General features: G+C 51.9%; 1 protein-coding gene across 1 annotated transcript; it reads left to right on the top strand.

Moving 5' to 3' along the window:
• Window positions 1-1323: 1323 nt before the first annotated feature.
• On the top strand, window positions 1324-2859 carry LOC119103069 (hrp65 protein-like). Its single transcript, XM_037226517.1, has 2 exons — window positions 1324-1939; window positions 2819-2859. Exons 1-2 carry the CDS (start codon window positions 1324-1326, stop codon window positions 2857-2859), a joined length of 657 nt encoding a protein of 218 aa, XP_037082412.1.
• Window positions 2860-12311: the final 9452 nt, after the last annotated feature.

The raw sequence follows: 12311 nt of genomic DNA, 5'->3' as shown, positions 1-12311 counted from the left end.
CGTTGTGGAGTGGCTCGATAAAGTGGACCTAGTGTGCAGGCTGAAAGGAGTGAGCGACTTACAAAACGTGATTCCCCTCCGGCTCACTGGTGGGGCACTCAGCGCGCACCAGCAACTTTCCGATGAGGATAAGCAGGCGCCGAGCAAGGTAAAGGACGCCCTGATCACGGCTTTCGCCGTCGGCAAATTTGACTTATACGAGAAATTCGTCTTTAGGCGTCTCAGAGAGGGCGAAGTCGTCGACGTCTTCCTTGCAGGCTTGCGCAGGCTGGCCAAACTGTTTGGCGGTTTGTCTGAGACGGGGTTGATCTGCGCCTTCGTGGCTGGCTTGCCAGAGACCGTGCGGCACGCGCTGAGGGCCAGCACGCGCGTGGAGGCCCTGGGCCTGACTGAGGTACTGGGCCGGGCACCCGCCCTGGTCGCGGAGGAGTTGGCGGCGGCGGCGGCGGCCGGTGTGGCTACGGCGGGCGCAGCAGCTGCACCGAGCAATGGGGTCGGCTTCTCACGCCAATGAGCGCGCGGCGGCGGCCGCGCCCAGTAGCCGGCTTCCTGCTTCCGCTGCGGCGAGCGCGGCCATTTGGCTCGCTGGTGCCAGCGCGACATCGTCTGCTTCAGGTGTAGACAAGAAGGTCACGTAGCGGCCCGCTGCTCGGGAAACAAGGGAGGTGTGAGCGCCAGTCTTCTCTCCGTGGTCGGCGTTGGTGCTCTTCCAACTAGGCAACTACGCGTTAACGGATCCGTCTGCACTGCGCTGGTGGACACAGGTTGTTCCCGTAGCCTCGCGCACGCCACGTTGTACCGAGATTGGCGGAGGGAACGCGTTAGCGTGCTCACAGTAAACGGCAACCGGTTTCTATGCGCGGGTAGCGGGCCAGCGTGTGTAGAGCTCGAGCGTGGCGCGCGCGCTGACGTCAGCGCTTTGGTGGCAACTGCCATGCCTCTGGGATTTAGTATGGTGTTGGGCATAGATGCGATCAAAGTGTTGGGTGGCGTCACTGTTTCTTGGGCAGGGTTGCAGTTCGGCGCCGAGTCAGACTGTGCTGCCGTGGCACCCGGCACGGCGGAAGTGGAAGCGGCAGACTTTCGCGCGCGTTGCGATCAGGAGAGAGCGACAATGGTGGTGGACGAGCGCGGGAAATCTACGGGCAGTGGTATTGTGGAGTTTGCCAAGAAGCCATGTGCACTCTACTGTCTGAAGAAGTGTGCAGAGAATAGCTTTTTCTTGACCGAGTCTCTGTGCCCACTGGAGGTGGAGCCTCTGAATGAGGTCGACGTTGAGGAAGGACTGTGCGAAATGTGCTGCCCAAGAAACACCACGGGTACATGCGTGAATGTTCGAACGGCCCCCGGCTGGCCATGCCCGGCTCGTTCGAGATGGAGTGCGGCAACCGCTGGAAGCAGCTGTACGAGATGGAGAAGCAGCGCCGCGAGCAATTGGAGCAGGAGATCAAGATGGAGATGGACAAGCTGCGCGACCAGATGGAGTTCGCGCGCCGCGAGCACGAGACGGAGATGCTACGCGAGCAGCTGCGGCGCCACGAGATGGAGCAGGAGCGCTCCAAGGGCGACTGGGACGCGCGTCAGCAGCAACGTGAGGAGGAGCGCCGTCGCCTCGGGAAGGAAATGCAGCGCGACCAGGATACCATGCAGTCGCGTATGCGCCAGTCGGAGGAGGATTTGAAGCGACGCCAGAACCAACTGAAGGAGAACCAACTGTTCATGCAGGCCAACGAGCTGAGCAGTCTGCTCGACCAGCAGGAGCAGGCGATCTGCGATGACGGCAGCGCGGCGCCGCCGGCCGTGCCGGATACCGGCTACGGTGATGTCTGGGGCGGTCAAGACGCCGGCTTCAGCCCGCACGGCGTGCCACCTCCGGGCATGGGCGGTCACGGGGGTCGTGGTGGACGCGGCGCGGCACAGGTGGCCGGCATGGACATGGGCGGGTTCAGCCCGCGCGGTCGCGGCGTGCCGCCACCTGGCTACCGCGGCGGCCGCGGCGGCTTCCGCGGCACTCCGCGCAGCGGCGGCGGCCCTGGCTGCCCCGGTCGCCCCATGGACGACGAATTGGAGTTCCCCAGCAAACGCCCACGCGTCTTTTGGGAGGCGACGGCAGCCACGACTGCCGATAGGGAGAGTGACCGGCTGGAGTGGAGAGGCCGGCGGTGTACAGCGGCGGGCGCGCGGAGGGGGAGAGAGACTGGAGATCGGGCGTGGATGCGTAGGAGCTCAGGCATGCGCGGGTCTGTCAGCAGTGTCGATCCGTCGACCTCGCCCCCGTACGGAGGGAACGGGCGAGCTGGCAGTGAGTGACAACAGGCGGCGACTAAGTATGGATATAAGTCACGTCAGCGCCGCGCACTATCTTACGACCGTCGATTGCGGACCGTCAAGGTTCGCTGTGTGGCGACGTCTGAGGAGGCAGGACAGCGCCAGCGTCATCGAACAGCTGGAGCAGGCGTTCCGTGAGAGAGAAGCACCGACGGAAATGTTGACCGATAACGCGACAGTTTTCAGCAGCCACGCTTTTGGAAACTTTGTGGAGCGGTGGGGCGTCGTGATGCGGTTTCGAAGTGCGCATCAGCCATCCGGGAACGGCCTAGTGGAGCGCTGTCACTGTACGATGAAGCGGATGGTGGCCCGCACCAGCTGCCCCCTGCTGGACGTCGTGTACTGGTATAACGTCACGCCTAAGGACGGCGTGAGCGCCGGTACTGCGCCGGCGAACGTTCTCTACGCGCATGAGGTGAGAGTCCGCGGCATTGACAAGAACGAGCACGATCCCGGGCCTGTGACATGTCGATTCTGTGCCGGCGATGAGGTGTGGACTCGCGACCCAAGTCGCGGATGCGACGCCCCTAGCGCGAATGGAACCATGACCCGCGTGGTATCGCCTTAAGCTGTTGAAGTAGACGGGGTGCCACGTCACGTGCGTGACTTGCGAATAGGCGGCGCCCCGACGCGTGTAACGCCAGCTGAGGAGACCGGACCGAGTACTCAGGTAGGCGATGAAGACGCCGACGACTGCGGCTGCTGGCTGGTACGGTGGGGAGGTGACGACCGAGTCGAAGCGCCGCCGGCTGCGGCGGACAGAGCAGTCCGCGACGAGACGCAGGAGGAGGCAGCGGGCGACCCCCCCCCCCCCCCCCGAAGAAGAAGAGGGGATCTATAGGGGAGAGTAAAGAGAGGGCACTCCCGCCGGAGAGCCCAGGAGGAGTCGCCGGCTGGTCAGACCACGCGTCTGTGACTTGTGCGACGAGCGTTGATCCACTCTGCGGCGTTCGCGCAGGACCTGGGGGGAGTGTGAGCTGCTGGTTGAGTTTGTGATCGGGGATCAGGGGGGAGTGTGAAGGAAAACCTTCATCTGGTGCGCGGCGGAAGCAGTGAAGTGGGCGCGAGGGGCGAGGAACAGCGGAAGCAGATACGTTTTTGGCGAGAGCAGTGTCGAGGAGGGAGAAACGCCGAGGGGGCGCGTAGCTTGGAGGGCAGGGTACCGAGCTGTGTACGCTGTTGGAGGCCAGCAGGAGTGACGTGCTGCGTGGCTCAAATACCTAGCACTTTTTAGATCCGCTAGCTGCTTCCTACACTTTTCTTGGGAGATGCTTATATTCTGTATTAAAATGTCCAGCCCCATCCTTTTCCGCTTGCATAAAATCCGCCACAACCGACAATATTGGCTGTTTGTGACGAATCACAATGAACAAATTCCGCCACAATCAAACCACAATCAACAAATTCGTCGCCCGAGGTTCGTAAATCTATCATCCAGTCACATGCTCTCATTTTCTGTACGGCCTCTCGGTCTGGGGTGTGGCTGTAGCGCGTCACCTAAATAGAGTGCAAGGGGTGGTTAATCGTGGGGCCAAGATCGTCACCCATACCCATCAGCAAGATCCAATGGCGGCGACTGTTCAAGCGCTGGGCTGGCTCGGTGACCAAGTCATCCCCCGTGACAGTCTCGCTGTGTCCAGTGCCCTTAATGACTCGTGGGTCCCTTTGGAGATTCAGTCCTTGTTCACCACACGTACAGCTTTACGCCAGAGTGTCACCCTCGCGGCAGCGATAGGCGCCCTGGGTCTGCCAGCCCTCACCTATCGACAGCATGCAGGTCTTTTCGTATCTACGCGGCCTCATACCGCTGCCGCCGAACACCACAACCTCTTACGCCTGCAATGTGCTTTGCGCCAGTCTGGGCGATGTAGGCCGCCCTGTTGTGTAATCATTGCTTGTTTGCCGCTTCGTAACGTATTCTGCCGGCTTAAATTTTGATACATAATTTATTGTTTGCCAAGCTGCGAGAACGAAGGGACGATTCATAACGTGCGAATCTAGTCGCGTCGTCGTTTTAATATTGCACCCATACTACTGTTGTGATTGTACCGAGTCAAACAACCCAGCTGTCGGAATAATTTGTGATTAAAATGAGCGTGAACATGACCCAGCCACGCATTCGCAATGAGAGGCGTTACTGGAGCTGCCAGTGGTCTTACGCATACCGGTGAAACTCATAAGACCTTTGGTGCGCCTCATCAGACGTATTTGTGGATACGTGGGATTTTCACAGCGCGCAATAGCCACTTCAGCAGAGTTGGTCAGCTTTAAATGTATTAAAGTATTGAGGTTAACGATCTCTCCGGGATAACCATAGCCTTGGAAGGCACACGGTATACAGTTCCGGGCAGGCAGCCGTGCGAGCTTACCACAGATGCATGCCATGAGAAGTAGCAACCATGTCACAATAGCGCAGGTCTTTTACCGCATTGGAGCGGCCGGACATGCCTCGCTATGTCAGGAAGACTCTCACATGTCAATAAATCCCGTGCACTAACAAAGGCACCCTGAGTGCTGAGATGCATGGAAATCTACCACTAGGCACAATCATCAGCATCCTTCTTGACTAGATTCAAAGCGTGCGAGCACAACCAGTGTCAAAAAATATCATCAATAACGACCATGGCTGAAAAGTGTTGAACGCACTAAGCAATGATATAACAGTGACACGACATATTGAATAAGTAGCCAACGCAATGCTCTCAAGTTGGTATTTTTAAGAGCACATTCGACTTACGGGTCACTGGTTAACCTAGCACAAAACAAAATTGTACATACATTTGTATGCGTCTTCTTCGCATGGGGCAGATATAATTACCCAGTCAGTTCTCGCATGTATAGAACTGTCGACTATGAATGCATCAAACATTTGACGGGGCTACTTAGTTCACTTCAGCTACTTAGTTCAGGTACACGACAGATCTAAGCTCGCTCAACGTTTTTCTCAACTAGTAAGGAGATAATGCAAGCACATCCAGGGACGCAACAGATTGGACGTAAGCAACCATTGCTTGGTGAGCGGTGCTATTTTACAACGCTTATCCAGTTTGGAACCAATCAACAACGTTAGCCGGAAACGCTTTCAGTCCTTCAGAGTTTGAATGGGCTTGCAGTACTTATATATGTACATGAAGGTGTGTCTTGGCAAACTAGCTATTCACATCATGACATGCAAACGAATATAGATATCAAACATGTCCTCTACAAAAGCACAAGCCTAAGAGCTCTACAGGTCTCCGGGGAAAGTCAAGGCACTTCCGATGAGCGCAGTTATGTCCAATTCATGGAACGCCGTGATCAAGCGGTGCATGATGATGACGAGTTTAAAGCCGAGTACGTGGATGGCGTAATCCAGCGCTTCCACCATCCATCACTGCTGTTCAGCATTCTGAAGAAAAAAAGGGACAAGTTAATAAAAACATACATCGAGTCATTATATGAACTGAGGAGAAACATCATGAACTAGTTTTACGTCGTCCCATGTGTTATTGATCGATACACGTTAGTCATGACCGGAAACCACCGTTATCGACACACCGATCGACACACGTTAGTCACACCGCATATGAGCCTGTCATATTTGCCGACTCACGACTGTTCGAGATGTGGTTTTATTAGCAATTGTCAATGGAAGGTCGCATCAATTCACAATAAGCAAACTTACCTTATTCCTTTGCTGATCCCACGACTGTGGTGACGCTGCCTTCAGCACGACCGCGGTTTTTCGTTACTCGCGGAGGCATAAGATGGTGCAGAGGAGCGCCTAAATCTCGCCGGGTTAACTGAAGAGCACCACTGGTAGATGGACCTGCAAAAGGAGCACGCCCGACGGTCAGATCATCAGGGTACCAGGTCAGATCATCAGGGGTGCCAGGTCAGATCATCAGGAGTACCAGGTCAACTATCAGGAGTTTGACATCAGATCTGGTACCCACCTCCTGGTGGCCTGACCTGGTAATTCTGACCCCAGTAGTCTGATCTGGTGACCCCACACACTGATGGTCTGATCATCAGGAGCACCAGGTCAGACCACCAGGCACAAGGCACCATGCTAAACAAGCAGGGGGCATGGGTATCAGGTCAGACCAGCTGGCAGCAGGAGTGCCAGGTCAGACCATTAGTGATGGGGGTACCCTATCAGGTGGCAGGAATACCAGACCAGACCACCATGCACACGGATACCAGGTGAGGCCATCAAGGGCAGAGGTATCAAGTCCTTCTGCCATGTGGCACAAGTGCCAGGTGAGATCACCATGAGACCGCAGTACTATGCTACCAGGAGCACTGGTACTAATTCACACTATAAAGTGGTGGTACCAGGTAAGGCCGCCAGGAGGAAGTGGTGCCAGGTCAGACCATTAGGGGCAGGAGTGCCAGGTCTGGCCACCAGGGGTCAGAGTACCAGGAGGTATGAGTACCTCGCCAGACTCTCAAGGGCAGTAATATCAGGTCAGGAACCCCTGACCTGGAACTGCTGCCATCTGATGCATCAAACTAGAGTGCCTCTTGAATAGAGTGCCTCCTAACCCAGTGCAGGGATTACTAGCTTGTAAGACAGCCTCCCAACCCAGCAAAGGGCTCACCATAACACAACATTGGGCCTTCTGATCTAGAACACCAGGAGCCAGGGTGCCAGATGGCAGGAGTACTGCATTAGACTATCAGGGGCACAGATCAGAGCCAGACCATCAGTGCTATATGAAAAAGTTATCAAGGCTGTAAACCACACACAATGTTTAAGACCTAGTTTGGCTCAACAACTGATGTATAATGCAGGGATCACTCAGCACACAGTCAGCTTTTTATCACTGTAGAGACCGATCAAGCCATTAAGCAATAATATTAGACAAACAAGGGCATTGAGGGGAGTCAATCCAATTTGCAACTTTGATAGGTTATGAAAACAAACTGATAAGGCCAGCATGTTTGCTAGCATAATTGACAAATAGCTGATTTTGGTTACTTGTGTTTTGTTACAATTGTGTACCTTGCTCACAAGGTATCTGTCAATGCTAGCATAATTGACAAATAGCTGCTTTTGGTTACTTGTATTTTGTTACAATTGTGTACCTTGCTCACAAGGTATCTGTCAATGCTAGAGTTTGAAAAACACTTCATGATTGCCAGCTGTTACTTTACAGCTTTCAAAGAATTTTGTTAGGGGTGTATAGGTATTTGTCAAATATTTTCTTGAATTAGTAGTACCAGTAGTACCACCTGATGTAAAATTATTACCAGCATTTAAACAAAATCCACAGATTTTGAATCGAACTCCTACCCAGTCCTGCTTTCAGTGAGGATGGGCCAATTCCTTTTCAAACCAGAAGGCAGGCATTCAAAGAATCAGCTGAAGATTACCATTTGTCCTATACATAGGCACTGCAACATTCAATCAGCTGACAAAAGCTGCTCCCATTTATAACGAAACGCATGAGTACAAAGTATGTGCTACATTTAATGAATTACCTAAATACAACATTGAAACAAGTGAGGGAAAATCAGTTCAGCCTGCTGATGCTGACAGAGGGGGTGGCCATGGATTGGGTTGGATTGGATTGGATTGGACATGGACCATGGATTTTCAGTTTAGGGGAGGATTTTCAAGGGGCCTCCTAAGCAAAATGAGGCTGCCTCACAGGGGGCCCCTTGGGCAATGTTGTCTTCAAAATTAAAGGGAAAGGAAAATTGATCATATGCTCCTTTATATGCTCTTATATGTATACGTATGCTCCTTTACCAAACTGTCACAAGCATGATATCCAAATAAATAGATATTGATGATTAAAAACACTGGGCCGTCTAATTTTGCAACAAAGGGCATTGGTACCATAAACATGGCCTCCTGACACATAAAAGGGCTTTATCACCAAGAACAGCATGCTTTCAATCCACAAAAGGGGTCTTCAAGTTTAAGACAATACTGATTTGGAACTGCTGCCATCTACCCAAGGCTACCTAACGCATCTACCTGCCTGCCGGCAAAGGGGGAGGGTGGGCGTGGACAGCCCTATGCCACTGCTGCGTCGTCCCTGGTTGAAAGCACCCTGATTTTGACCTACACCTCGTCTCTGGCTACGCGTGCCTATTTAAAGAAATTACTTCATGTGATCTGCGACTCGATTCGGTATCCACACACCTTCATGCACGCACAATAAGCACATACCTTCGACCCTCATACACGCCCGGCATTTAAAACCGCGCGTCGGCGCGGACACGGTCGCAAACGCAGGCGAGTGCGCATGCGCAAATTTGACGTCATAAATCTGACTCGATTTACACAGTAGTGCAGTTGTGACTCGGATCCGACATGATTTACAAAAGAGGCCCGTTTTCAGTATAACGACTCATGAGTCGATATACACGCTCCTATTAAACAACGCAGCCCGGTAACCCAAGGCTGACTAGGGGAAATGAGGCTGTTTAGAGGTGAGCGTCGTGAATTTCGTTTCGTTCGATGGAGGAAGAAAACCTTCACCATTTGGGATCCCAACGCCCATTTAAATGTGAGCTGCTCACTAGGACGCGGCAAGGTCCGTCGGTTGGTGTTCAGTGGGGAGCATAGGAAAACGGTTGGGAAACGTGCCTGGAGAAACTCTTACACGTCATTTACGGGAGTGTTTTCTACGGGCTGAGTATGACATTGATATATCCTGGACTACGGGGTCATGGGAAAGATTGGTTATCTGATTTTGCTCTGACTCGTATATATATATATATATATATATATATATATATATATATATATATATATAAATGTGTGTGTGTGTGTGTGTTTGTGTGTGTGTGTTTGTGTGTGTGTGTGTGGTGTGTGTGTGTGTGTGTGTGTGTGTGTGTGTGTGTGTGTGTGTGTGTGTGTGTGTGTGTGTGTGTGTGTGTGTGTGTGTGTTTACAGAGAGAGAGAGAGAGAGAGAGAGAGAGAGAGAGAGAGAGAGAGAGAGAGAGAGAGAGAGAGAGAGAGAGAGAGAGAGATATATATATATATATATATATATATATATATATATATATATATATATGCGTATATACTTATATATCTTCTTATTCCTGGCCGAGATATTGCAAACTTCAGGATAAGCACCATCGGCTTTTCCGTTTAGAAATTGGGATAAGAATTTTGGGCCCATGCCGCAAAAAATTTTGTAACCTATGCTACATGGCTTTCATTTTGACACTGAAATAAGATACAAATTTGCTAGGCCACACTATTTCTCTGTGCTTCCAATTTGATGTCAGCCATATGACTCACTGATGCAACTTTGCTGGAAATAATTAGCTGATGACTCAGTCCATGAAATGTATGGCAGATGTGATTCGTTCACGACCCAAACCAGCAGCCTATAACTATATGCAGCCTAATATATGCAGCCTATAACTCATCCCAGAATGTTTGACCTATCAGCGGATTCACAATTCAGCTTGAGTTGAACTCAGGTCTGGCTAGCATGGTTATGTCTGTGTGTGAAATCCTCCATTTTAGTAAATGGCCACCTGGATATGGTGACCACATCAGGAAAACCAGCATTTAGCATGTTGGCAAGCGCTAGCACGCTTGTCTTGCTACGCTAAGTGAAAAATTTAGAAATTTTAATTGTGTTTAATTGTGTTTTGCAGTTTAAATCACGGTTCTGGGTGCCCTGGTTGCCGAAATATCGCGCGAAGTGTGAAAAAGACTCGGCCACGGGCCGCGCGGTGTTGGCGACCTGGGGCGGCTGCCGGCAGGAACGAGCGCATTTCGCCTGCGCTCTGTGCAACACAGTGAAACCTGTTCCATCGGATGAGCGAATGATCGTGGGACGTGGCCGGGGATTTATGACCCTTCCACCAACTGCCAGCATTTTGAATGGTGGCAGCACGCACTGCCGTTGTATTAAACAGCATTGTATTGTATCGAACAGTGAAAAACGGTCTGTAGAGGTCCAATCAATTTTCCTGGCTCGCGCACACGTGACGCTACGATCTATAACACGTGATTGTCCGTTCGATTCCCCATCAATGCATGCTACTCCCGAGTGCGCCCCGTACCCCGGGTGCGGAAATGTGGCACAAAACGCATAGAACTATGACAAAGAGCAAAATCCATCATCCTAAGTAATAGCCATCCATCAGCAAGGTTTTAAATGCCCTTGTCGAGATGTAGCGTAAAATGCAAAAACGGCCGGTAACGGCCGAATCTGTCTTGCTGGCTTGTGCACACTTTACACGCAGCACGTGCGACATAATTCATGCAACATCATTGTCTGTTCCATTTATTATCAACGCATGTCACTTCCCAGTGGCTCCGTGCCCTGAGTGCCGAGATGTGATCGCCTATAGCTTTGACGGTAGCGGCTGACATATCAGGCGCCGGCATCTGACAATTTGTCCTGCAGTTTGCAGCGCAACGGTGCGTTGCACAAACTCGCGATGCGACTGAAAGTGTAGTCGCGTCAATTGTGAATGTTGCGAAACAAAGTCACGCCTGTACGTGCACTACGACCGTTCCACACAGCGCGCCGTCAACCAACATGCCTGAGCCGAGACCGCGCCTACGGACGACCCCCCTGATGCCCAACTCGTCTGATGTGTTCGTGCCAAGCGCACTTGAGTAATCCACGCCTCCTGACGGACCTAATCGCCTCTCAACGCGATAGAAGCCTCACTTCTGGTGTATACGGAGTTCTCACTCTGCATGCCATGCAGTGGGTCGCCACCACGGCTCAACCTGATCTGCAAAACAGATTTAGAATTAAACACGATATTCGTGTACCTGGCCAGGAAGGCTATTTTGGTCTTTTCAACGCGCGTTCTCTCTCATTTCAGTTCCCTTCAAATCCATTCACGACAAACGCGTTGGTTGGGTGATGCTGTATTTCAAATCATCATCTGAAAAAGTGGCAACGCTCGCAGGACCTTCCCCGCTGCAGCAATCAGTGGCAAGTGTCCGTCTCGCGGGCCACACTGCCCGGCCGGCCACGAGACATGGCGACCGGCTGCGTGATTAGGCATTGAGGGCCGTGGAGTCAATAGCAGCAAACGCAGATTTCAAGCGTCGTGCAGTACGTGAAAGACAGATTGCAGAAGTTGATCCGTTTCACTGTTCGTTTTGATACCTGCATGCTGCCGAAATATCGGTGCATCTTTATCTCCATCATCCTCGGTTTTATCTGAGGAATATGACTGATACTTTTCTATGATCTACGTGAATAATATTCTTCGCAAATGCACTTAACACCTTAAATGTGCCCTTCGATACGTCATTGATGGTACATCATGATGATGATGCATCATCGCACCTTGCACAACATTGATTTAGAGCCAATCGACGGCACTTATATCTGAAAATAATGCTCACGAACGCCTGATATGAACGACTCTACCATTATATTTTCATTGGCCTGAATCATCACAGGGCTTATGGAGTGGAACGATTTGAGTGACGTTATAACGTCATGAATGCCGAGGTGACCCTGACATACTCTCCCCGAAATAGTCCCTTCATATTCGCGGACATGTAGTCCCGACAGTAGTCATTTGCTGGTTGGCTCACGCCTATTAGCATATTTGTTGATATGTATTCCGTCACATTTAAGGACTCTGGGTATCGGCATAATTACATACACTAAAGAGACGCAATGATTTTTACATGATGTAATACTCAGTTCGTAGCGAATTGTTCTAATATATTCGCTTTTGCTTTCAGATGGTTGTAACTGGCCGCTCGTCTGCTCCTAGTTCACATCTCTACCGAGGCCTCCAGCAGCGCTCTCAAAAACCTCGTCCATTGCGTGGTCGGCCGCTATGTGTCGGTATGGTCCGCCATCCGACAAAACAGCGGTTACGACTTTGGCTTACGCAACTTGTTCCGGAGCATCGCGCTGCTCCGCGACCTGCAGCAGCACGCTTAGGCCACGGTGCAGCCAGCCCTCCAGCGTAACGGATACTGGGTCCGTCCGGAACAGCTGCTGCTGAACGTGGTGTGGGATGAGAACCGCATGGTTCGCGAA

Source organism: Pollicipes pollicipes, unplaced genomic scaffold (genome assembly GCF_011947565.3).
Source record: "Pollicipes pollicipes isolate AB1234 unplaced genomic scaffold, Ppol_2.1 Scaffold_5724;HRSCAF=6776_pilon_pilon_pilon, whole genome shotgun sequence".
NCBI classification, from domain to species: Eukaryota; Metazoa; Arthropoda; class Thecostraca; order Pollicipedomorpha; family Pollicipedidae; genus Pollicipes; species Pollicipes pollicipes.
Note: the sequence above shows the minus strand (reverse complement) of the source record. Positions and strands in the feature narration are given on the sequence as shown.